At 37.1% G+C, this 26,081-nt stretch overlaps 6 protein-coding genes and 1 long non-coding RNA gene across 9 annotated transcripts; 4 read left to right on the top strand and 3 right to left on the bottom strand.

Annotated features, from left to right (window-relative positions):
* Positions 1–51: 51 nt before the first annotated feature.
* On the top strand, positions 52–1,983 carry LOC147568123 (heavy metal-associated isoprenylated plant protein 3-like). 2 transcript variants are annotated; one of them, XM_086654563.1, is made up of 5 exons: positions 52–199; positions 288–429; positions 671–879; positions 980–1,067; positions 1,218–1,983. In XM_086654563.1, the coding sequence occupies exons 1-5, from the start codon at positions 191–193 to the stop codon at positions 1,646–1,648; spliced, it is 879 nt and encodes a 292-aa protein (XP_086510689.1). In that variant the 5' UTR covers positions 52–190; the 3' UTR covers positions 1,649–1,983. The 2 variants fall into 2 exon arrangements, with proteins under 2 accessions (XP_086510689.1, XP_086510688.1); XM_086654562.1 differs by lacking the exon at positions 52–199 and having other exon boundaries at positions 232–429.
* A 1,751-nt stretch (positions 1,984–3,734) lies between these two features.
* On the bottom strand, positions 3,735–5,197 carry LOC147568124 (Ribosomal L18p/L5e family protein). 2 transcript variants are annotated; one of them, XR_015230973.1, is made up of 3 exons: positions 4,952–5,069; positions 4,740–4,849; positions 3,735–4,359 (listed from the first exon to the last, which is right to left on the bottom strand). XR_015230973.1 is itself a non-coding variant. In XM_086654570.1 (3 exons), exon 3 carries the CDS (start codon positions 4,337–4,339, stop codon positions 3,944–3,946), a length of 396 nt encoding a protein of 131 aa, XP_086510696.1. In that variant the 5' UTR covers positions 4,340–4,359; positions 4,740–4,849; positions 5,119–5,197; the 3' UTR covers positions 3,735–3,943. The 2 variants fall into 2 exon arrangements, 1 of the variants encoding a protein (XP_086510696.1); XM_086654570.1 differs by lacking the exon at positions 4,952–5,069 and adding an exon at positions 5,119–5,197.
* LOC147568125 (ABC transporter F family member 1-like) lies at positions 5,021–8,619 on the top strand. The gene is made up of 6 exons (XM_086654568.1): positions 5,021–5,503; positions 5,640–5,877; positions 6,298–6,371; positions 6,463–6,673; positions 6,761–6,995; positions 7,142–8,619. Exons 2-6 carry the CDS (start codon positions 5,644–5,646, stop codon positions 8,197–8,199), a joined length of 1,812 nt encoding a protein of 603 aa, XP_086510694.1. The 5' UTR covers positions 5,021–5,503; positions 5,640–5,643; the 3' UTR covers positions 8,200–8,619.
* Positions 8,620–9,276: 657 nt separating this feature from the next.
* On the top strand, positions 9,277–10,039 carry LOC147568126 (acylphosphatase family). The gene is made up of 2 exons (XM_086654569.1): positions 9,277–9,605; positions 9,682–10,039. The coding sequence occupies exons 1-2, from the start codon at positions 9,336–9,338 to the stop codon at positions 9,946–9,948; spliced, it is 537 nt and encodes a 178-aa protein (XP_086510695.1). The 5' UTR covers positions 9,277–9,335; the 3' UTR covers positions 9,949–10,039.
* Positions 10,040–10,322: 283 nt separating this feature from the next.
* Positions 10,323–13,763, bottom strand: LOC147568127 (U-box domain-containing protein 14-like). The gene is made up of 4 exons (XM_086654567.1): positions 13,077–13,763; positions 12,551–12,667; positions 11,994–12,407; positions 10,323–11,911 (listed from the first exon to the last, which is right to left on the bottom strand). The coding sequence occupies exons 1-4, from the start codon at positions 13,341–13,343 to the stop codon at positions 10,826–10,828; spliced, it is 1,884 nt and encodes a 627-aa protein (XP_086510693.1). The 5' UTR covers positions 13,344–13,763; the 3' UTR covers positions 10,323–10,825.
* A 5,150-nt stretch (positions 13,764–18,913) lies between these two features.
* On the bottom strand, positions 18,914–20,831 carry LOC147568128 (thylakoid lumen 15.0 kDa protein). The gene is made up of 6 exons (XM_086654571.1): positions 20,546–20,831; positions 20,257–20,363; positions 19,782–19,872; positions 19,609–19,677; positions 19,421–19,530; positions 18,914–19,244 (listed from the first exon to the last, which is right to left on the bottom strand). The coding sequence occupies exons 1-6, from the start codon at positions 20,757–20,759 to the stop codon at positions 19,152–19,154; spliced, it is 684 nt and encodes a 227-aa protein (XP_086510697.1). The 5' UTR covers positions 20,760–20,831; the 3' UTR covers positions 18,914–19,151.
* Positions 20,832–22,345: 1,514 nt separating this feature from the next.
* LOC147568129 (uncharacterized) lies at positions 22,346–25,647 on the top strand. Its single transcript, XR_015238082.1, has 3 exons — positions 22,346–22,744; positions 23,790–24,155; positions 24,877–25,647. It is a non-coding gene; the product is annotated as an uncharacterized LOC147568129 (long non-coding RNA).
* Positions 25,648–26,081: the final 434 nt, after the last annotated feature.

The following is a 26,081-nucleotide window of genomic DNA, read 5'->3' on the forward strand; positions in this document are numbered from 1 at the left end:
GATCACTCATCATTTATACATACACATGATACATGATCACGATACATCAATACATCTCCCACTCTTTCTACTTTCTCTCTCTACCCAAACCCTCCCCTATATAATCTCAACAGCGCCAATCCATCTTCGTTTCAGAAATAGAAAGTTAGAAAATACTATTAGTCATTCAGAAACGGAAGAATCTAGAGAAATGGGAGAGGTTGTTATTAGTCTCATTGTTTTCTTCTCCATTACGTTTTTCTAGGGTTTCTCAATGATCTCAAATGTGCTTTTTCATTTTTTTGCAGTTTGAAGGTAAAAACGATGGCGAGAAGAAGAAAGAGGAAGGAAAGAAGAAAGAAGATGGACCGATTGTTGTTTTATTGAAGGTTGATATGCATTGTGAAGGTTGCTGTAAGAAGGTTAAGAAATCTATAATAGGATTTCCAGGTAATTTCATAAGTAAAACTCTCTGTTTCTCTCAATCTCTTCTGATTCTGATTTCTCTGTCAACAAATTTGGTGTTTATTCCTTCTTTTCGTTAGATTCAATCCGAATAAACTACTTGATCTGTTGTTCTTTTGTGTTCTTATTATTATTTCATCAGATTTTACTTGAAATTTTAGTCGGAGAAGATGACCGTACTGCTGAATCGAACTTTTCTCTGGTATTGTTTATTTGATTGATGAAGGTGTTGAAGACGTACATGGAGAAATAGAAACGAACAAGTTAACAGTGAAAGGGAAAGTTGATCCAGTAAAACTCAGAGACAGAATCGAAAAGAAAACGAAGAAGAAAGTTGAACTTATTTCTCCATTACCGAAGAAAGATAAGAACGCCGGCGATAAGAAACCGGAAGACAAATCAGAAAAGAAAACTAACGAAAAGCAAAACAAAGAGGTACTACTACTAAAACCTTCATCTATTAATCGTCTTCCTTATTCTCACTGATTTACTCAATAGTTTGGTGTTTGATTTTTGCTTTTTTTGGTTTTTTTAGCTTCAAATTTCAACAGTTGTTCTGAAAATCAATCTGCATTGTGAAGGATGTACTAAAAAAATCCACAAAATTGTTACGAAATCCAAAGGTGATTGATTAATCTTTTGATTGTTACTGTTAAATTTCATCGAGATCTGAAAATGGAATATCCATTAAAATAAGTTAGAAGAAACAGTTAAGGCGAGGGTAATTTTGTCTTTATGGGTAATGGTAACGAAATTCTGATTGGTTATTTCAGGTGTTTTTGAAGTATCAATTGATACAGAGAAGAATCTGGTAACAGTAAAAGGAGCAATGGACATAAAAGCCCTTACATCTTATCTGAAGGAAAAATTGAAGAGAAACGTTGAGATTGTACCGCCGAAGAAAGAAGGTGGCGGCGGTAAAAAAGGTGGCGGTGGTGGTGGTGGTGGTGGTGGTGGGGAGAAGAAGGAAGGAGGTGGAGATGATGAGAGTGATAATGGTGGTGGTGGTGAGATGAAAGAGAAATGGGGGGACAAGAAAAACGGTGGTGGTGGGTGTGGGAAGGTGGAAGGAAACAAACTGGAGCAGTGGGGACCAGGGTACGGATACGTTCAGGGGAACAATGGGTACGGCTACTACGTTGATTACGTACATGCGCCGCAGATTTTTAGTGACGAAAACCCTAACGCGTGCTCTATTATGTGATTGTGAGGAAGATATAGAGAGAGAGAGAGAGAGAGAGAGAGAGAGAGAGAGAGAGAGAGAGAGAAGGAAAAATGTAATTAAGGGAGTAATAAGATAAAGTAGAAGATAATGGTAAATGATTAGGTATATTCTAGAGAGAGAGAGAGAAGTTGTTGATGACTGATGGATTAAGAGTTGTTCTTTTAGTAATAGCTGACTGGTTTTTGAGGGTTTTTTAAACTTTTTAATAGCTATCATTGTTGTTGTTCCTCTCTTTTTGTTGTTGATAGCAATGAATGAGGTACAATATTAAGAAGAATTTTGGAGTTTTTATAAACTCAATTAACTTTTGAAAAGAAGAGTCTCCTCTTAAAGTTATTGCTTTTTATGTGCCCAGATATAAATATTGCGAGTACAATTCACTAGCACAATACTCATATTTATGCTAACTGAATATATAAGAGTATTATTTCCTATATCTATTACTCCATTCATGGGTTTGTGCCATTTTAGATTTTCTACCATTCGATCTAGTAAATGACATTGGAAAATACGCTATTTGTATACAAAAAGCTAAATTGATTTTGTTTTTGTTAGTAGTACATTAGTGAAAATCGATTCCACTACCATTAACATGGAGTGATCGATGATTTATTAGAGACGTCCTCCAAATATTCCTAATAGGTTCCCAATTTTTATGTTTGATCAAGGTATCGATAGAAGACTCCAAAACGATTTCTTTGGGATTTACTACTCCAGAGAGTAGGTTTAAATAGTGATTGACCTGCGATAATGATATAGTCTATATTATAGTACCTGTAAACTGTTGAAAATGAAACGAAAGCATGAGAGGGTGGACCAAGGAAAACAAACTAGTATGGACAAGAGGACTAATTATTTCTTTCAAAATCTATTGACACAATCTTTCTTGAAGTCTTCTTAAAATGTTCGTATGTTGTATCAAGTACAATGCCAATTGAAACGTTTGTTTATCTATAAGCAGTTTGATTATCCTACTATTGTAAATTAGATTCCCAAATGTTGATAAGTTGTAATTTGAAGCTCTGTGACTAATATTAGTGATTCGATCATAACGAAAGCAAAAAGTGTTTTTGTTTAGTCTAATATCAGTGATTCAATCGTAACTAAAGCATAAAGTATTTTTCTTTAGCCTAATATCAGTGATTCGATGGTTCGATCTTAACAAAAGCTTAAAGCATTTTTGTTTAGCACTATAGTAGGTTGTGATTGAACAATTTTGGATCGTCTATGTCTTTTCTTGGGTAATCCTAATTTGTTGAAAAGAATCCCATTTTATGAAATTCTATATTTCACATTCACCGAGTTTACTACTTCAATCAATGTGTCATACAAATTGAAAATATTTTAACCTAATTCTTTTGTCTTTTCCGTTATTTTTCTTAACAACAAAGAAAATAAAGAAAACTACTACGCAATATGGACATAATTACTTCATCACACGTATACCGACTTGAGTTATTGCTGTTTCCATAAGCCCGGAGTTAAAAGCATCTGCGTTTACCATAATAACCAATAACTTGTCCTAACTCCTATATATATGTATTGTATTTCACATCATAATGTTGTTTTTGTGAAAAATCCCAGTAATCCATAATTGACAAAATTTCTTTAAGAGCTTTTTCGATCTTTTCCTATTCATATTAATGTTTGAAAATCTCAATAATTTTAAGTTAAAGGTATAGATTACACCACATCAATTATGAGTCATAAATCGTCAATCGACTGTGTGCGCACCTAACATCTTCCTTTCACATTCATACTTTGTCTTTTCTTTTTATCCTTTTTGTGTTTTCTTTCTTTATACTAGGGCTTGCCAGTGGCTAGTAAAAGTTTGGATGATTTTCTTGTAAATCTTATTTCTATCAGGTACATTATCTAGTCCTGAATGCATGAAAATCATATCCCAATTTCCTTCAATCCAATTTGATTTGATTCAGAGTCTTGATTTGACTTGTTTTTTTCCTTGAAGTTTCTGGGAAAGAAGTGTTGGATTTTCCATCAGTAACTTAGCATCAAAAGGCTACATCCCTAAAGCAGGAATAGGATCATGCAGAAGTCCAAACCATTCAAGACAACCATATCTTCATTACTTAGCTTGTACTCGTTTTGCCTCTGGTAAAACACAAGTTCTTTCACGAAATGGTCCGAAAAAAGTTCCCTGACTAAAGGAACTTATCACATATAGCTCGAGCTTGTCAGACACTTGTAACGATGACGTGTATAATCACCTTAACAAACCAAACAGAATAAAAAAAGAGAGAGTAATAGTAAAAACTAGAAACGACGATGGACGAGATTGTCATTGTGGTTATCATCATCGTCAAGGATGAGCTTAATGCCATGATTCTTGAGAGCATTAACCAGAGACCAAACTTTAGTTCGATTCTTGAAACCTTTCTTCTCAATCTCCTTATTAACATCGACAAAAATTCCTCGACCTTGATCTCCCTGGTCTAGTCCTTCAACCTTGAGTCTCATTGCTAAAACCTCTCCAACAGCTGCAGCTGCCTTGGCGTTGCAGGCCCGTCCACATTCCATTGCTTCTTTCATTGAGTGCTCCACTGTCGAAGCAGTGACAACAATGTGACCATGGTTCCTATCCACCACGTTCGCTGTTATGTATTTCAATGAAATGAATAATCTCAGTACGTATCTCTTCGTTAATGTCATCTTCGCACCACCACCACCACCTGCTTAAATTCGGTCGAACAAGATAAGGGAATTAGTAAACGTGCATGTACTTCCATTTCAAGGCAAGGGTGGGTTTAGGTTTCTTCCTAAAAGGACTACAAGGAATGTATTTAGGATACTAGGTATAACCCGTGCCTGAGACACAGACAGAATTGTTAAACCGAGAGTGTCGAGACCCAGATAGTTCATTTTGGAACCACCCAAATATAAAATCCGGCCGTGACCCAGATAGTTCATTTTGGAACCACCCAAATATAAAATCCGGACGTAGTTGTCCGTAAGGTCGAGTCATTGGCACGGATTATACCTAGTAATATAAGCCACATTGCACCTTAAATAGTAAACAACAACAAATTCAAATAGGAAGAGGGATCTTTACCTCTAAAAACTTCAACCAGTCTTTTTGAGTAATTTGGAACTACCTAAATCTTTCAATTGCTATGTTCACTCATCACCACTTCAGAGAATTTATCAGTTAAACAAATTAAGCTGCACATAAAAGTGAAAAGTAAAGTTGACTAAGTGAAAAAAACACATTCAAATCATATGCCAAGAAGTACCTAAAATTGGATGAAACAAAAAAAAAAATACCCCTTTGAGGAATTTCTTCAAACATGTGATAGGCATGAAATTAAACAAAGACAAAAAAAACCCTTGATAGAGACTAAAGAGAGAAATGTTAAATGTGAAGTGAAGTAGGAAGAAGAATCTGTTAGAAAATCAAAGTGAAGAGATGAAGTAGGAGATGAGAAGAATACTCTTAAAGGGAGATTCTTTTCGTATATATATATATAGCCTTTGAAGTCTATACTAAGACCATCATCTTCCAACCTAACTCAATCGAAAGGAGTGCTTATAGAAGAATCATTAGCAAGTGGGCTTTAATTATTTGAGATGGATAAAAAGCTGTTACTTTAGAAAATGGACACGTTGCGAACTGCCACTTTCTACGCCTTTATCAATTTTCAACCTCCAAATATTCTCGAAGCTTCCATATCAAACTCCTCTCTTCCTCTTTTTACAGTCCAAAACTGATTTCCAATCCGATCAAAACCCTTCTTTTTACGAAACCCTAGTTCAGTTTATCATCTTTCTTCTCTGCAAAAAAATCTCATCTTAAGAAGATCCTTCTCTGATATCTCAGTAAGTTATCATCACTGTACCATCAAATTCCATCTCTCTGTCTGTCTATCTATTTGGAGTTACAAATTCTTCGTATCTAGGGTTTTATCTGATCTTTTGTAAGTCCTTTTATTTTGATTATCATTTTTTTTTATAGAAATATGGTTTCGGACGCAAGCAAGAAGAAAGCAGCACAGAAGAAGGCAGCTGCTGCTGCTAAGAGAGGAGCTAAGTCTTCTTCGGCCGGAACATCATCGAAATCTGTTGGAGTTAATTCAGAAAATGGGAACAGCGCCGGTGGTGATAAGTTAGTTAATGGTATTGGTGCTTTACAGATATCTGATCGGACTTGTACTGGTGTTCTTTGTTCTCATCCTCTTTCTAGAGATATACGTGTATGTTACTTGATCACTTTCCCCTGTCTTTAAATTTTCAAATATCTTGTTAGATTTGAAAATGATTGATGATAATCGTAGAGAATAGAGCCAAGTAGCTTAAAAAATTAATATAAATGGGATAGCTTTATCGATTTTATCTTCTTCTAACCATTGATCATCAATTGAACAAGCATTTAAATCGAATTGAGGGATTCTCTTTAAAGGGTTTATGGTTTTAGTGTGGATAAAATCAAATGATGCCACCATTAGTTGTGGGGTTTTGGCAGAAAGTTCACAGAAGAAAACCCTTTATGGAGCTACTTATTCAGTAGTGGCAGTTATGTTCTTTTAATTCGGTGTGCTCTGATTGTACATGATTACTGACGCCCTAGTCTAGCTGTTCAGTTACTTAGTCCAGATTGCTAATTTGATTTGCAGATAGAATCTTTGTCTGTAACTTTCCATGGCCATGATCTGATAGTGGACTCCGAGCTGGAGCTTAACTACGGCAGGTTCGTTCACCTAGTCATTCATATTACTCTATTTTCCTTGTCGGGTTATATCTGTTTTCTCCCTATATTTTAAATGGTTTCTTCTTGGCAGGCGATATGGTTTGCTTGGGCTGAACGGTTGTGGGAAATCTACACTCCTCACCGCTATAGGATGCCGAGAGCTCCCCATTCCCGAGCACATGGACATTTACCATCTTGTCAAAGAGATTGAAGCTTCTGACATGACTGCACTTGAGGCTGTTATAAACTGTGACGAGGAGAGAATCAAATTGGAGAAAGAAGCAGAAGCTTTGTCGGCACAGGTGCGTTAAAGCCTAAGTAGCATTCGGTTTCTAATAATGTTATTGGTCAACTTAATCAGCGATTCCCTATCGTGGCTGTGGTTTCAGGAAGATGGTGGTGGAGAGCAACTGGAACGTATTTATGAGCGTTTAGAAGCATTGGATGCATCAACTGCGGAAAAACGAGCAGCTGAGATCTTGTTTGGTCTTGGTTTCAACAAGAATATGCAAGCAAAACAAACAAGAGATTTCTCTGGTGGTTGGAGGATGAGGATAGCACTGGCTCGAGCCTTGTTTATGAACCCAACCATTCTTCTGCTTGATGAACCCACAAACCATCTCGGTAAATTTCTTTGAGGTTTAATCTTCGTTTTTAAGATACTTTGAACTATATCTTTGTTGCTCTTATAGTTTGGTGAATACAACTCGATCTGTACCTCTTTTTACTAAAATAAGCGTTCAATATGTCATCCTTTTCTTTATTCACAGATTTAGAAGCTTGTGTCTGGTTAGAAGAGACGCTGAAGAATTTTGATCGCATCCTTGTCGTGGTGTCTCATTCCCAAGACTTTCTCAACGGTGTCTGCACAAACATCATTCACATGCAGAGTAAGAAGCTGAAGCTCTATACTGGCAACTTCGACCAATATGTCCAGACGCGGGCAGAACTTGAGGAGAACCAGATGAAACAGTACAGGTGGGAGCAAGAGCAGATTTCATCGATGAAAGAGTACATTGCTCGATTCGGTCATGGGTCCGCAAAACTTGCTCGCCAGGCACAGAGCAAGGAGAAAACATTGGCAAAGATGGAAAGAGGTGGGCTTACAGAGAAGGTAGTGAGAGACAAGGTTTTGGTCTTCCGTTTCACGGATGTTGGGAAGCTTCCTCCACCAGTTCTGCAGTTTGTGGAGGTCACATTTGGCTACACACCTGATAATCTTATTTACAAGAGCATAGACTTTGGGGTCGACCTAGATTCGAGAATAGCACTGGTGGGACCTAATGGAGCTGGCAAAAGTACACTTCTGAAGCTGATGACAGGGGAGCTGGTTCCTCTTGATGGCATGGTTCGGCGTCACAACCACCTCAGAATTGCACAGTTTCACCAGCATTTGGCAGAGAAGCTTGATATGGAGATGTCCGCACTTCAATTCATGATGAATGAGTACCCTGGCAACGGGGAAGAAAGGATGAGAGCAGCAATCGGAAGGTTTGGATTGACTGGCAAAGCACAAATAATGCCGATGAAAAACCTATCAGATGGACAGAGAAGCCGCGTCGTTTTTGCTTGGTTAGCATGGAAACAACCACACATGTTGCTACTAGACGAGCCCACTAATCATCTTGATATTGAGACAATTGATTCTCTTGCGGAGGCATTGAACGAGTGGGATGGAGGAATGGTTCTTGTTAGTCATGACTTCAGGCTTATCAACCAGGTAGCAGAAGAGATATGGGTGTGCGAAAACCAGACCATAACCCGGTGGGGAGGCGATATTATTGATTTCAAAGAACACCTAAAAAGCAAGGCTGGTTTATCTGATTGAGGGAGGCAGTAGAGAGAAGAAGAGCGTGCAATTTGTTTTATTCATATTATTGGAACAGCAGGATCTACTCAGAGTTGAAGGTTTCACTCCATTTCGGGAGCTGATATATAGATAGAGTGTTTCGAGGATAAGGAAGGACCTCGATTGTTAGGTATTAGGTCAGTATTTAGAAGACTGTCTGTACCGTTGGTATTGTGCTTCTTGGCTAATGTTATTTTGGTGGTGGAAGATAAATCTAAATCTAGTTACTGAGCAAGTGAGTGAGAAGTCGTGGGTTTATGAATAAAAGTTGAAATATGAGATTTCTGTGTATGCACCCATTGTGGTGAAAAGTTCAAATTTCATCAGAATTCTGCAAAATTGTGAAAAGGAGTGGTTACTTTTCCAGCACTATCTCTTATAAAGATGACTTATCGCCAACAATTCTTGGTTGGAGCGGTAAGGTTGGAGCGGTAAGAGGTTGAGTTGTTCACAAGAAAACATTGTTCCTTTAAAACATGTATACCTTTGAAGAAAAGGTGAATAGGGTATTTATTCTCTTCATCTCCTAAAGATTTTTGGAGGTGTTAGAGCCTCTCCAATGCAAAACTCAAAAAAAATCTTCATTCTTCCTCTTTGTCGAATTTCAATTGAGATTCTCGCTCCTAGGTGGCGAAATGGAGATCCTCAAGAGGACACCTTATTTGTGGAGTGCCCTCTTGAGATATTTCTATTTCACTCTCGCACATCATCTTTGAGTTTTTAGTTGAGTTTTGCATTGAAGATGATTTTTTTAAGGAAAACTCAGAAAATCTTATGTGACACTCCAAATTACTAAGATTGAGTTTTGCATTGGAGATGCTCTTATGTTTGTCAAGATTCTTATCATTAGATTTTTAGAAGGTTCGTTAGGTTCTTTTAGGAATCTTAAATTGTCACTTTTGACAAAAACTATTTGACTTTAAATGATATATACAAGAAATAATTTATAGTTTATTATATTGGTAACTAAACAAGCACTACTTTTATGTTTCACGGATAGGCCTCATTTAGGTATACATATAGTTCATGTTAGAGCCAAAATTGGGTTTTCTACTTGGATTTCATCCAACTGATCCAACAAGTAGTAAAAGTGGGGGCGAGCTAGTCAGGAAGACATGGTAACCACCTTTCCGCAACTGCGGCATCTGATTCGATCACAATCCTCCTCCGTCACTTCCCACATTATCTACAACAGCAACCACCAGAATCTTCTTCCCCTTTCTCTCTCCTCTTTCCTGCCACCAACTCCTCCCCTATCCTCCTCTTTCCCCTTCACTCTTCGTTCCTCTTCTTCTGCTTCTTCCCACTTCTCCTCCATGAGCATCAAAACCAGCAGCACCAACAACGAAACTGCAACCGACCCACCACCGCCCTCCATCAGAACAGTGAGTCTATTCCCCCCCTCTCTCTCTCTCTAGAATTAATTAGTACTAGTTGTAATTAAATTGATGATGAATACAGGTTAGGGTTGTGGTGAAGGGAAGAGTACAAGGAGTATTCTACCGAAATTGGACAATTGAAAATGCAAAATCATTAGGTTTAAAAGGTTGGGTACGTAACAGAAGAGATGGTTCAGTGGAAGCCCTTTTCTCTGGTAATCCTGATACTGTTCATGACATGGAAGAGAGATGCAGACGTGGTCCTCCCGATGCCCTAGTCACTTCTCTTAACGTTTTCCCTTCCGATGATGATCCCGGTCAAACTTTCCAACGTTTCCCAACAATATAGAATAGACTATTACAATCCTGATTATGTATGTATGTATAATGGTGAAATATGATATTTTAAGAGATTTATGATGATTATTCTTTTATATGAACTTCTTCTCTCTTTTGGTGTGAATATTGTTGTAAACCTAATTTAACCTACTTGGCTTTATTAGGTTACATAAAAACCTAATTGTAAGATCTAAACAGTTTAGGTTTTCACCCTCTCATCTTCATCTTTATCACCACCGCCGATTACAATCATCTCCGAGAATCCCCTACTGCCACCTCCAACCATTACAATCTCTCTAATATGCTAACTTATTTAAGTCAATTGGGTAAAACTTGAACTGACTGAACTCCATCAAGTCGAACTAAAAAGCTTACACCAAAGACCAAACTAGTTTATAGGATTGGTTGCTTCACTGCTTAAAGTTCTTCTTGTGGTGTCTTTTCTGACAAAAGGATCACAAATTCTAGTGAATTGTTTATGCATTAATGACATACAACTATTTCACAAAACAAATCAAACAAAAATGAAGAAACAAAACAGAAGCACCAGAACCCTACATTCACGCGAATAGAAACCGATTAAAATCTCTCTACCAGCTTCTAAGATGAAGCTGTTTCCTTGAAGCCTGCAGTTGATGAGACCTTTGCACTGTTGTTCGCCAAGAACTCTGCGTTCCATCCGAAGCATCAGTACCTATTACTTTTGCATTACTGCCTATGCTAGGTTTAGAGAGATCAATCCTCTCTCTAAACCCACTTTCATCTTTAATCTTTCTATACAAAAACACCTTTCTACTTATAAACCTCAACATGGGTCCAAGATTCACACATAGATTAGTTTCTAAGGAGCAACAGATCTATTTTACCTCGTTTTTTGCTATGTAATTTCATTTACTTTCGTCGACAACATCAGCCTCAGCTGCACGATGGATGAGCTCAAGAAGATTTCCTGCTTTTCTCTTAGCTCGGTCGGTTCCACTCTCTGATAATTCTTTTAATGCTTCTTCTGCTCCAAGCTCCTTCAAAGTTTTCAAACGTTGCACGTCGCTGGTGCACAGTGACCATAAAACAGAAGTAGCATTCTCTCGGTTCCGTGGAGATCCAGTTCTTATCACCTCAATTAGAACTGGGATTGGTTCAGCCTGACTTATTGCCGCTTTTCCCTCGTGATGACTTGCAAGGATGGCCATTATGGCAAGTGCTTCATCCACCATTCCTCCACCAGCATCCATAAGAAGTCGCATCAAGGGAACTACAATTCCAGCTCTTACTGCCCTTACTTTATTTCCTTGAAAAATTGAAAGGTTGAAAATTGCAGTTGCTGCATCTTTTTTTCCCCGTGGAGTTCCCTGACAGAGAAGGTCTATAAGAGCCGGGATAGCTCCTGCCGCTCCTATTGCTACCTTATACTCATCTATAACTGATAAACTAAAAAGAGTAGCAGCTGCATTCTCTCTTGCTTCCATGCTGCCAGTTTTAAGGACATCGACGATATCAGGTATAGATCCTGCACTAACTATACGTCCCTTGTTAGTCTCGTTTATGGACAGATTGAGAAGTGCTGTAACTGCATGTTCTTGTGTTCGAGGATCTGGGGAGGCTAATAATTCGACGAGCAGGGGAATGGCTCCTGCAGCAGCTATGCATACTCTGTTATCAGCATTTCTCTTTGCTAGCAACCTGAACTCACCGGCAGCTGCTCTTTGTTCTTCTGGGTTTCCATTCGATAATTTCTGTAACAAGGCATCTATAGTTGCTCGATCACAGTCTGAAACAGAGCTACCCGGTTTTTTGTTTTTGTAGTTCTCTTGATTTTTCGGGAGTTCAATCCCATTACTTTCACACCACTGGGCAATCAGACACTTCAATACATAGTTAGGTGTGAGTGTTGTCTGCAATAGAGTCTGCTGTGTCTTTGGACAGGTCTTGTGCCCCTCGTCAATCCATTTCTGGATGCAGGTCCTTTCATAAGTCTGAAAATGGAAAAAATCAGCCGCGAAGAAAATAAATCAAGAGACTTTAAAGAAAACGTTTTGAGGAAACATGAAATATAACCTGCCCAGTAGAGACGATGACTGGATCTTTCATCAACTCGAGTGAAATTGGGCAACGAAAATCATCAGGAATAACCGGTGATCTACTTCTGAGGAAGGTCTTTTCATTTTCGGAGGTTTCTGCTCCTGAATTTTCAGTGAGTACATGATCCTTAAGCTTCCTAAGTAACACTGACATCTCTTCGAGCCAGTCTCCTGGGTCTCCACCACTAGCGATAACCATTTCATGTAATGCAAGAGATTCTTTCTTTAGATCATTAATGGTTTTAAGCTGCAGTTTGTCTGAAAGTCTTCGTAGAACAGACGGGTCAGGAACTTTTTCGTTCTGTGCTGAGTTCAAATCCATCAACAGTTGTATATCGGGCGAGTCCAATCTTTCTTTTGCTCTCCTGAACTGAGCATGTACAAGTTCAATCTGGATAATGCAAAACAAACACCACTGCTATTCAGTTATCTAAATTTTGATTGATATAGTGTGTTTTTAACATATCTCAAATCGACCAAAAAAACAACCAAAAAAACAACTACTCCATAAGATAAGTTAATATAGCGCATCACCTGTTCCCGTACTTCCTCTGATATAACGAGTTTATCGTATGAAATTTCGTTTAAAGCTTGCTCAATTTGTTCCGTCACGTCTTGGAAATTTTTGACAATGTTGTCTTTTTGTAGAACCTTCAAACAGAGGAAGCTAAAATTATTTGCTCCACCCAAATGAATTACCTTGATCAAGAACACATATAAACATGCACCCAACGACACGAACTGAATTTCAAACAGAACTAAAATTCGATATTGATGAGATCAATTTGAGCTAAAAGATCAAAACTAGGGTAATCAAGAACTTGTTAAGCTTCTTAATTTCTTGGTCCATAAGCTAAGAAGAAACGTCCAATCTCATGATTGAGGTGCAAACAGTATAATTGATGATCAAAATTCAAGGTTCAAAAGTTTGATAGCTCAGTAATTAGCTGATAATTCAGAAAAAAAAAAGTAATCAAATTTTGATTCCAAATTCCAAACATATACTAAAAAGATCTGAAGTTGATTGGACAAGATAGATAAAAAGGAGAAGAAAGATAACCTGATAGAGCTTGCTTCCTTCATTGACAGATCGAAGAAGTTCTCTAGCCGATTCCAAACCAATCTTCAAGGACAAAAAAGCCCTAATTTGTTCATCTTCTAGAACTATATCACTGTCGTTCAATTCTTCAAAAAGAGGGCTTAACAACTTAACCCTTCTTAAAAGATTACAATACATCTTCTTTGATGCGTTCCTACAATCAGGAAATCCAGAAATTTCTCTTACAATTTCAAACAATTCATTTGCTACTTTTTGTGATTCTTCCATCTTTAGAATTAGGTCAAAAAATCCAGCTAAATTTTTTCAAAAACTAAAAGTAAAATTGAAATAGAACCCTAATTTAGATCCAGCTGAATTGATCAAATTCACTTGATATAATCTTAATTAGATATCAAATTAATGAATCGCCATTGAAGCAGCTCTGATGAAGCTCTTCAACGATGAGAACGAAGGTTAAATAAAAAGGGGAATCATTTGCTCAAATGAAAAAGTCCCATTTTAGGTAATTTGCATGACTTGGAAGTCAAGAGTCAATATATTCATGTTGACTTAGTGGACTGATTAGTGATTATTACCGGCTCCAATGGGTTAGGTTTCCAGTCAGACGTGAAATGTGACTTGAAGTCTGAATAACTCAATCAGATTTCATAATGATTTTTTTTGTCTAATGTCGGAGAATTTGATTTTGGACTAATTTGAGTCAGACAAGTCTAATTTATAGAGCGAGGGAAAACCAAAAGCCTCTTAACTGTATGTGGGTGGGCTTATTGGAACAGAAATGCTGCTTGGAGCGAAGTGAAAAGCTAATGAAAAAGCGAACGAATCGGATTACGCCACCTAGCCAAAAGAGTTGGAACTATGTGAATTTCCAGAATTATAGAGAACTTACAATTGGGTCCTCAACTTTACCGTATTTAGCTTTAGATCCTTCGTCTAAAATATGATCTGGACCGTTGAGGATGCCAACGGTCCAAATCATATGGAAACATACCCAAACCAGACGCCCCAAACAGCAACATAGACAGTCTTCTCTCTCGATTTTTGGAGATCTTAGAATACTGCCTCCTTCACTCTCTCTCACTAAAAAGTTGGGCATTTCATTCTTTTCACTTATTATTCTACCAATTCTAAAAGGTTTGACATTTGATTCTTCACTTCTAAAGATTTCTTCACTTCTAAAGTCTAGAAAAAGTTCGTCATTATAGATGCAATAGGAAGATTAACCTACATGTACATAGACAACTAGAAATATGTGATTTGGCAGGGACTAAGACGAGTCATAGCTTTAAGCAACAACTGATGGCAGTCGGTGGATATGAGAAAGTGTAAGTGAACCCACTAGAATTCGTCCTTGTTTCGACTTGTCCTATTTGGCTAGTCTTGGGTAATGGCTGAGTCAGATTTTTCACCGAGTTCTTGACTTCAGTGGGTGTCGACATGGAGGTACTATCCGCCTTTGAGTTTCGGCAGTTTATCGGTTTGTTTGAATCTAGTCTTCCCAAACAGTATCAGGCCTCTCAGTTTTTTCCCAACCTTACTCAGAGCATCTGCATTGCAAGACTCAAATTGAAAAACTCAACGTGCCACCTAAATTTTTTTGAGTTTTTCTTTTTACAAAAAAAATCTCGATTCAAAGCTCAAAATCGAGTAGTAAGATGATCAGACGAGATGCCTCGAGAAGAAACTCAATATTCGAGATTTCTCTTACGAATCTTAATATTAAAAGCAAAACTACCAATCTAAAATGACATGTAAGTAGTTTTCAAATTTTTAGTGTTCCGTTGGAGATATCTTTTGAATTGAGGATCTCAATAGTGACGTCTAGGAAAGAGAATATCAATTGAGACTTAACACTTAAGACAATTCAATTTAATTTAATTTTTGAGTTTTGCATTGGATATGCTCTAAGAGCATCTCTAACGCAAGACTCAAATTGAAAAACTTTAAGTGCCACCTAAGATTTTTTTGAGTTTTAGAAAAAAACTCTCTCAATTGCAAAACTAAATTTGGATCTCAAAATGATGTTCTTCTTTAAATGTTGAGATAACTCAAGAAGATATTCATTATCTAATTTATGTTTATTCAATCAATGAAGGACGCGTGTATCAAGTAGAGTTCGTATTTATTTTTCCATTTGAGACATAGAAAATTTAGGTTGCCAATAAATGGACAATCAATTTTTTTATATGGACAACTATTTTATGTGGACAAATGAAAAAGTTACAAATCTTATATGGACAACAACTTTTAGGGGGACATTAATCTAATAGGTTTCACTCCATGCTCACTAAATATTAGAGTTTTTACTTTTAGTCCTTCCCCTTTCTTCTTCCATAAACCTTACATATCTTCTTCATCCCCGACAACTGAACTTGTAGAGAAATTGTTTATCAAGTCCAAGATTATCAGAGTAAAAGTAGTCATTATAGACCAATGGATTTCTTATGGGGACAATAACTGTTGCTGTAAAAGTATTAAGGTTTTAATATGAAACCCTAACAGGTTCTTCTTCCTTGTCATCACGCCATCATTGCCTCCTGGATCTAACATCCACATCCACCTTCTCTAACTACCTCCACTGTTTTGGGGCATCATATCCATCTTATATGTGTTCTCATTCTTAGCATGGTTTTTCAATATCATCAACAACTAAAAGATGGAGAGTATATCAGATAAAATGGTAAAGATTGATAAAGATAATAAAATGTTCCATAATTTTTAACTGGGAAAAGATTAGAATCTAAATAAGTCACACTATGGATAGAAAGATGAGTATAGATAAGTAACCTCTTGTGTATTTAATGAATTTTCAAGACCTTGACAAGTTGAATATGGAATCATATTCTTAATTAGGTCACCTCTGAAAGATAAACCTTAACTCAAGCTAAGAGAATGGCAGTGGATCAAACTAATTAATTGAATTAGAGGCATTAATTTGGATGAGTAATTATGCAACAATGACATTAACATTTAACACTCTGACGACCATTTTTCTCTTAACAAATTAATAGGTTCCTGGTTTTTCTTATTTCTTTAAGTTTTTATTGTCGAGAGAAACAGAAGAATGATATTGAATTTTGAAATTAAAGATTGAGAATGGTTGTTTGTTTGTGGTGGTCGGGTAGTAGTACGTAGTGGTGAGTCTCGACCGGGAAGGTGAAGGTGGTGGTGGTGGTGATTGATTGAGGAAGTGGTGTCTTGATGAAGAGGAAGAAACAACTAGGGTTGGCAAACCCTAATTGTTAGGTTTTACCTATTGTATTCTTTAATGGTCCTCAGAATAATTACAGTTAATATTCAAATCCTTATAGAGTTGTCCCCTTAATAAATTCAAGTCAATTAAGTCAAACATAGTTGACTTATATCGGACCCGAAAATAGTTGTCCATATAAGAAAATTGGTTGTCCACGTATTGGCCACCAAAATTTAAAGAAACTCAATTTAGTCGCTTAAGAGCATCTCCAATGTAAAACTCAAAAAATAAATAAATCTAATTGACTTATGTGTCAAGTCTTAATTGAGATTCTCTTTTGGTCTTTCCTATATGGCTAAATTGAGTGTCTCTAATTTAAGTTCTTCTCCAATGTAACACTCAAAAAATTTTTAATAGTTACACATGTCACACATACATTTAATAAGAAAAACTGATTGAGAAACAAAGGCTTTCTATTGGTCCGAAAATTAAATTTGATGACTAAGAACACTTAACACTCTCAAAAGAGATTTCAAAAATAGAGTTTGTAATTGAGACATCTCAAAATTAAATGCTTCCACATCATCTTAAAGTCTCAATTGCGTTTTGCATTGGAGCAGTTTTTTTCTATAAAACACTCAAAAGTCGTAGCCCGAAGTGGCACTTAAGGTTTTAAGATCGAGTCTTGCATTGGAGACGCTCCAAAAAAGAAAATCTCAATTGAAACTTGACACATAAACTAACTATTTTGATTTTAGGTTAGAGATTTTCTTATAAACGCATTAGTTAGGGATTTCTGCTAATTTGTGAGAGGTGACGAGCTAATTAGGTCATGCGAGAAGTTTGCTGACTTGTTAAGTTCCAGCTAATCTAATGATATATGGGTGGTGGGACCAGAGTCACCAGACAAGTGTGTTGGTCAACAACCGCGTGAAACGGACCATCCTTTGCCGGCCATTCACGTTAAATCGGTACGGTCTCATTGATTCATGTTTAACGTGGGTGGACAAAACCACTTTCTAAGTAGTCATCTAATCGGCTTAATTCTACTTCGCAATTTGAGAAATTAACGGGGTGAGACCATAACCCACGTTAAAACTGGTAAGCAAGCAAAATTGCACTATGAATCCTGATTTGGTGGCAACTTGGGCCCGACTAATTGGTATTTATGTAACAGTCCTCTCATACATGAATTGTCAATTTGATCCTTGGTTTGGACAATCCAAAGGCCATGTTTCCAAGTAATCCACATACTTTTATCGGAGATTCGGAGTCTTTAACAGAAGAATAATTCTTTTTTTTTTTGTTGAGAAACAAAAGAAAAACTTAACTATCATGGATTCATATTAATACTCATTCATCAGAAAATTTTGTTTTTTTCGATTTTTACAAAATAAATCTTACAAGATAACAAGAACTAAACGGTCTAACAAAATACTTTCTTTGCCCTTACTTGTCACACTTTTATAAGTTTATTTTGTTTACTCATTAAACGCTTTCTATTGATATATCCTTTGACGAAAAAGGTACTATCTTTAAGGACACCTGATACTTCAATTTTTGAGAATGATGAAAATATAAAAGAAAAATACGAAGGGATTCTACACTAAAGGATCATAACTAGTGTGTATGCACGCCGTTAGCTGGTTGAGTTGAAACGAACCCACCACGACCCGCCAACCCTAGCATTACGTGCTTTTGCATAATCATAATAGTACAAATTCATAATGTTTTTTTTCCTAGTGGATGGTTGTTGGTAGTATACTTTATCATAAAAATGCTTTAATATGAGCTATGCATGTCTCCCTTTTCCCATTCCAATGATAACAATTTAGAGATTGTCATCTTCATTACTAGGGTTTTTTTTGCGAATGGATGTCTTTATCAAGAATCCAAAGCTGGTCCGAAAGTTCCAGTCCCTTAGTCACTTTATTTGACTTGTTAGCGAGAAAGAGAAAATGGCACGACACTGAGGGTTTTGTCCACCACGAAGGTTTCACAAGTGCACATAAAAAGATGTCAAAACTTAGCTTGTACAAGTACAGACGCAAGACAATGATGTGAGGTTATCCCAAATACCCTCAATGATGTGAGGTTATCCTATCCTGTTACGCTTCATAATACAGCCATCTTCGGCTCTGATACCATTTGTGACATCTCAACCCTTCTTATCTTTGTTTTTGACACCCAGGTCTGAGCCCATCAGGAACAAGATTTTGTTCCTAATGAAGACTCTACGAGCCCATCGAAAAAGCGTGGGATTATCACATATGTGTGCGACAATGTGTATTAACAAGCTCTGGTAGGATCTCTTCTATGATGATACCTAGTTGGAGTATGATACACTGTTTTGAAGATTACCATACCATAGCAGGTTAGGATTTTTCACTCTGTTATTGGACAGAGAAAATGAAAGAAAAAAACATCTAATCGGAAAGATCCATAAACAACTAAACCATTCTGAATTCTTCTGATTATCATAAGTAAAGAAAACTACTTCAAATTTGGCATCCTCTCCACATATAGCGTTATCTCATCAATACGAAACATTTCTCAATTAGTGCAAACTGTCTATAAACGGAAACGATATACACGATATTTGTCCAATACCATCTGAGCAGATTACTCTCAAAAGTTCAACCGCTAGAAAAGTTCTCTGATTTTCATTTTTAGCTGAAATTCCACAAAATTTACAGTCACAAAATATATATGTAGTATTGTTGTCAATAAGAGCATTTATACAATTTCTGCACATAAACCATATTATTATATGTCCAATTAGAAAAGAAAAGATGCGGAGCTTATCTTCTTAGAGGGTATGCTATTCGAACAAAATGGCAGTTCTGTGAAGAGAATTCACTCAAACCACAACTCTGATAGTATTACTTGACCTCGGAGCAATTAGTTGGGCCGACTGGTTCTCTCAAGCAACTTGATATAGCCATTACTGCAGCTTCAACTGATGCATCTTCACCCTGTTTCAGTCAAGAAGTTTAAGAATAGTCCGACATAGACAAACAATAGTTTCATGTCAAGAATATAATATTTAGGTTAGGACCTGAATTGGACATCGACAAAATTCATTAAATCACTTATTTATAATCCACGATATACTATATGTTCTTTCAATTTGTTTAACAATTTACTTCACCTTTTCCTTCCAATAAAACATGTTTCCATACTTCCCAGCCAAACGACTCCAAAAGCTTCGAGGTATGTCTAAGTCAACTATAGCTCCGACATTGAAGTTCAGGATATTGCCTACCCAAAGAGAACAAGTAGTATAAGAATCAAGTTAACCATGAAAGAATACACGCTAAAATGTAGTTTAACACTTACCGAATGTCGGGTCGGCTACAAATACGATCGTTTTATCATCTACTTGCCAATAATCTTTAATTGCTAACCCTGTATTATAGATACATTCATGAAAAGACTTTGATTGTCAATACTAAGATTAATCTTACATCCAAAAGACAAGCATATATATTCCAGTTAGCTCCCAATCTTACCAGGTGTATCAGGATAATTTTGAGCTAGAATTCGAAGCTTAAATCCTGTATCTTTCTCAAGATTTTCGATTTCCTGGGCTAGTCGTTTTTCCTGTATATGACCCAACTAGAATCAAAATACTTTCTTCATCTATACCCACCTTTAAATACTATACTATGAATTGAACCTTGAAGATGGTCTGATCACAAGATTGCTAATCTTGTAATGAGATTACTATCTTACTGATGTTCCTTAATCTATAATGGTGAAGTGAATAGCTAATTAGGGTTTAGTTTGGGAATCATTAATACTCTCTAGTCTCCACAGTTCTCAAGATCAAAAGTACTAACAGACATTCAATAGCTCATTTAAAAATCTGTTACCTAGATTTCTTATCCATTTTGATTCAATGGGTAGATGAAATTTGTGTGGGATTTGAAATCAGATACAGTTATATCAGTAAAGATCAAGTTGAAACCTAAAATTAGAACAAACCTGACCAGAAGAAAGGAAGCCAGCTACATCTATAACTGTACTAAAATCTTTAGGAAGCAATTCTGGCTTGTTAACCCCAACTAATGCCTCAGCAAACCCATTTCCTCCTACATAGTCTCCAAACTGTTGCATAATTCAAACAATAGAGAACTAGAGAGAGAAAGAGAACTAGAGAGAGAAAGAGAACTAGAGAGAGAGAGAGAGAGAGAGAGAGAGAGAGAGAGAGAGAGAGAGAGAGAGAGAGAGAGAATAGAGAGTTTGGGTGATGAAAGAAAGAGAAAGAAGTTACCAGTAAGATAAAATGTGAGAGCAAGAGCACTAGAGAGAGCAAAATTCAAAGATTTCGACTGAAATTTGGAGACTTGTTTTCTGAAATTGGGTTTAGGGTTTGCAGAAGAAACAGTGAGAAAACGAAAAGAAGGTGAATTAGTGGTGGGTTTTGCTGATTGATGAAGCATTCTCTGTTGAAATGTAGTAACTGAAGAAGGAAGAAGAGACGCCATTTTTGTGGTATTATTTGAACCTCTGGCTATGCTCTTTGCCAATTGCCATTAGATGAGAAGGAAATATGGATAATTTTTGGGTTATTTCTCAAATGGCCCCCAACTTTGTGACCAGCTTCCTGCCTGGCCCCCTAGATTAGCAAAAATATCCATATGGCTCCCTTTTTCCGTTATCTTTAACTTTCCGTTACTCTCTCTCCTCCATCTCATTTTCTCTCTCTGCCACTTCATTTGACAACGCCACATCATCATCTTCTCCGGCAGGGGTCGCCGGCCGGCCAAATTTCCGGCCGGCGACCTTCAATTTTTTTTATTCTCTCTATCTCTAAAAACTAGTTTTTTTTAACTCTCTCTCTCTACAGATCTAGAGAGAGAGAGCAGATCCATTAAAGGTCTGCGAACAAACCTTCAATGGATCTGCTTTAGAGAGAGAGAGTTTAAAAAAAAAAAATTTAGTTTTTAGAGAGAGAGAGAGAATAAAAAAAAAATTTGAAGGTCGCCGGCCAGAAATTTGGCCGGCCGGCGACCCCTGCCGGAGAAGATGATGATGTGGCGTGGTCAAATGATGTGGCAGAGAGAGAAAATGAGATGGAGGAGAGAGAGTAACAGAAAGTTAAAGATAACGGAAAAAGGGGGTCATATGGATATTTTTGCTAATCTAGGGGGCCAGGCAGGAAGCTGGTCACAAAGTTGGGGGCCATTTGAGAAATAACCCATAATTTTTCATCTTTTCATAGACACAATTTATGGTCTATAATATCTACTATTTCCGTTGGGAGGTTTTATAGGCAATGATAAAGACAAGCTTGCTAAAGGCAATCGGTAAAAATTAAAGGAGGCAATGGCTCAATCAATGTTTGACCTAACGGCACAATTAACGCCGTTAGGTTGTCGCCGGTCGGAGATTGTCCGCCGACGAATCTCCAGTCGACAACCATAACAAAAAAGATATTTTCTTCTTCTTTCTCATTCCTTTTTCTTTTTCCATCTTCGGTGAAGGAGCAAACAGCCGTCGGCCGGTGATCTCCGACCGCCGACTTTTTTTTCCACTTCCTTCTTCTCTCGTTACTTCTATGTCCGCTCTCTCTACTCTCTCTCTAGCTTCTCTGGCGAAGGGTGAGGTCTAGAAAACCAGACCTTTCTGGTTTTCCAGACTAAAGGGGTCTGGAAACCAGACCCTTCGTCTAGACCTCAGACCAAACCTTCGGCGAAGGGTTACCCCTTCGTTGGAGATACTAGAGAGAGAGAGAAGAGATAGAAGTAGAGAGAGAAGAAAAAGAGAGAAGAAAAAGAGAGAAGAAGAAGAAGAAGGAAGGAGAAAGGAGGTGGAGGAAGAAGAAGAAAAAGAAGGAAGTGAAAAAAAAAGTCGGCACTGTTTGCCAGAAGAAGAAGAAGAGAATAAAAGGCGGGTGATAAACACCTTTAAATTTAGCCATTGCCTTTAACTATAGTTGGTCAACTTCTTTTGACCAAGTCATACGTGGAAAATACATTGCCTTCAACAAGTTTGGGCATTGCCTGTAAAATTTCCCTCTAATAAATTGTCATTTTTTCTTCAATATACTTAAGGGTCTGTTTGATACGTTGTGAAAATGGTATGGGAAAGTCGATTTTCCCAAGAAAAACCATTTTCCAGCGTTTGGTTGAGTGATTGGGTCCCAAGAGTGAGAAAGTAGTTTTCTATTCGAAAAAATAAAAACTGGAAAATACTCTAAAAAAATTTACTATCAAAAAGGTGGGGAAGTCACTTTCTTCCGCCCTCCTTTCTGCGTTCTCTCTCCTAAGTCCCATCGCCTAAAAATTTTTCGCTCACGTTTCGAGTCCAAGTTTCATTTCTCCCGCCTAAAATTGTTTATCTCCAGTCTAAATTACTATTTCCTTTTTGAAATCTCTAAGCTTACAATTATATATCTACATCTCCATAATTAATCACTTTTTTTACTTTCAAAGGAAACAAAGAAGCCAAGAGAAGGAAGACAAAATCAGTAAGCACTTTACCCATCCTCTATCTCTATATCTCTGATTATTGTTTATGTTGCCCTAAATGTGTTGGCTTGAACCATAACTTTATGAGTTGGTTTGTTGGGTGCTTCTTATTAGTTATTTAACTTAAGGGTTATTTCCCTAATGACCCCCTACTTTGTGACCAGCTTCCCGCCTGGCCCCCTACTTTACGAGAAATACCCATATGGCCCCCTAATTCCGTTAACTTTAGCTTTCCGTCACTCTCTCTCCTCCATCTCTTTTTCTCTCTCTGCCATGTCACGCCACATCATCTGTTACGCCACTTCATCATCTTCTCTGGCGAGGTCGCCGGCCGGCCAAATTTCCGGAGTTCTTAGAGAGAGAGAGAGAGGAGAGAAAGAAAAAAAAAAATTTAGTTTGAAGGTCGCCGGCCGGAAATTTGGCCGGCCGGCGACCTTGCCGGAGAAGGTGATGAAGTGGCGTAACAGATGATGTGGCGTGACATGGCAGAGAGAGAAAAAGAGATGGAGGAGAGAGAGTGACGGAAAGCTAAAGTTAACGGAATTAGGGGGCCATATGGGTATTTCTCGTAAAGTAGGGGGCCAGGCGGGAAGCTGGTCACAAAGTAGGGGGGGCATTTTATGCTGAGTTTTTTTTTGTCAGATTTACTTCATAAAAATCATAAGAATTTTATGCTTTTGGATGCTTATAGGTGATTGTTATATTTAATCAATCAATATTTGGACAAATTTTTCAGAACAATGTGTGCCTATTAGGTGTTTGTTAAAATTACTGAATGAAACTTTAGACCAATTTTTCAGGATGAATGGTAACTTTATTTGGATAAATTATTGCAAGAGTAATGAGCTAAAAATATAAGTAATGTAGATGTGTAATTTGTCTATTTTCTTTGTGGCAAAGAATTTCAGATTAAAGAGTTGTCGTATGTATGTTTTGATCTTTGAGCCGAGTACGGATAGAATATAAATTTGTGTTTGATTGATCTCATGTAACCTACATTATACGGAACTCAACCTCATTCTCTTTTTTTTCCATGTCCGATAGTTGTCATCGATGAATATGGACCAGACGCATCATCAACCCTTGGTAGATGGAAGCGAAAAAGGGACACAACATGTGTGGTGGACTAATGAAATGGACAAGCTCATGATTGATGTTCTAATTGAGCAACTTTCCCATGGGAACAGAGGAGACAATGAGTGGAAACCAGTTGCATCTCACGCAATGTGTGGTAAGATAAAAGAGTCACCCGACATGAACATTACAATAGGTAATATACGACACCAACGTAAGACATGACAAACACATTATTTAGCAGTAAAAGAATTGGTCAATCTCAGCGGATTTGGACTTTGTCCACTAACTCATACACTAAGAGACGATGACTCCGTATGGTCCGACTATCTCAAGGTATGTTGTAAAATTATGTTATTTGAGCCTTATCTTAGTGTATTGGTGATAAACCAATAAATTTTTGAATGTTCAGTTGGATATGAGATTACGTATGCAAGTGAGACATCAGTTTCTGCTCTTCTTTGTTTCCTTTAAGTCAAATAACTATATTATTGTAGCTTGTTTTAGTGTTTGGATGATGAAAAGAGAACTTGGATCAAGTAAGTAATTACAATTACAAAGTCGTGCTTTTATGAGACAAGTAGCTAAGATGTGGCTAGAGAAATATACTACTGCGACCTGTTTTAGTGACAATTTTGATGATGTAAAGAGAACTTGGACCAAGTAGGGGATTATGATTACAGAGTTCCTTATATGATACAAGTAGCATAGATCTATCAAGAAAACTATACTGTTGTGGGTTGTTTCCTTCCTTTTCATATGGACGAAAAAACAATGGAAGTATGGAACACACAGGTTGTTTAACAAGGAACACACAGTTTGTATTTGTTGGTTGCCAATTTTCTTTTTAGATCGTTGGACTTATGTTAGTTGACTATATCTCTTTCCCTTACTACAAATATTTGATGATTATGTGTTTGTTGATGATTTTATCTTGAATATAGTGAATTAGAGTCTAATTAGTCAAATTGCATATTTTTCTTCGCAACCATGGTTCAATTATTTTATTGACTACTGAGATTTTGTATATGTAAAGTAACGCACTCTTGTATCACAGGCTCATCCTCAAGCTCTAAAATACCGAAACATGAGCTTGACAAACTGGGATGAGATTGCTTCACTAGTTGGCTCCAATCAAACAACTGCAACATTTCCAATGACACCTAAAGAAGTTGAAGTTGATGTATCAGATGTGTCTAATATGCCTGTTTGTGGTCCAAGTATTAAAGAAGTGGGCATTGATGATGTTACGAGTGACTCACATACACCAACTCCTCACTCAAATTCTCCTACTTCCCAAATTCAAGTCGGCGAGAAAAGAAACAGACGAGACAACGTTGAAAAAGAATCATCGATGATAGAATTGACAACTTCTTTCAAGACCATTGCCAACCATATAACTGAAAGGTATAAGAAGCCTGCCCTCGAGGTGTTATTGACGTCCCTACGAAAGCTTTCAATATCTATACTACCTTACGTGTAAAACTAGTTGAAGCTCTTGGGCAGAATGATACAATGACAATGATATTTTCATGATGGATGAGGTAGAACAAATTGAATGGTGCAAGATACGGTTTTAGTCATAAATACTTTCTAAATATTTAGGAACACTTTTTGTACCAGTTTGTGGTAGAAGTACACGATACTTAGTGTAGCTTTTTGTGCATAGGGTCATACTATATGATTGAATACATGTTGTGAAAATATCAAATATTAGGGGTTTTTGTAGCATTTTGTTCATAAGACTATGTCCTATGATAGGTGTGCTATCTGTATAGCATTAGCCTGAAAAACTACTTGAAATTGAATATTAGTATTTGATGTTAAATGTCTATTTTTTGTTACATATAAATTTAAATGATTCTACATTATATATGTACGAAAGAACTACTCAAATTCATGGATGCAATTAGTTAAAGGGAGATTTTATAGGGGCCTCCCATTTTTGTTAAAAGGGCCCCTCCTTTAAAAGTGCCTCCCAAAACTCTCATTTTAGTTAGAAGGGCCCATTGCAGAAAAATACACTCTCCCTTCTCTAATTTGACCTAATCGTGAAGTTAACGTCGTAAGTGATGTGAAATATAGTGAACCTAAATAATAAACTAACAGGGCCGTGCCTGAGAATTTGGGGGCCCAGTGCAAAAGTTTAGTTTGGGCCCTTCGTATAATCAAAATATAAAAAAATTAGGCACAAAATGATAACGAATTCAAAATAATTTGACTATTGTATGGGCAAATATCCGCCCCACGAGGTGCTCGCAG

Source organism: Eschscholzia californica, unplaced genomic scaffold, assembly GCF_041429995.1.
Source record: "Eschscholzia californica isolate CP2 unplaced genomic scaffold, dmEscCali1.0.p SCAF_1, whole genome shotgun sequence".
In the NCBI taxonomy this organism is placed as follows: Eukaryota; Viridiplantae; Streptophyta; class Magnoliopsida; order Ranunculales; family Papaveraceae; genus Eschscholzia; species Eschscholzia californica.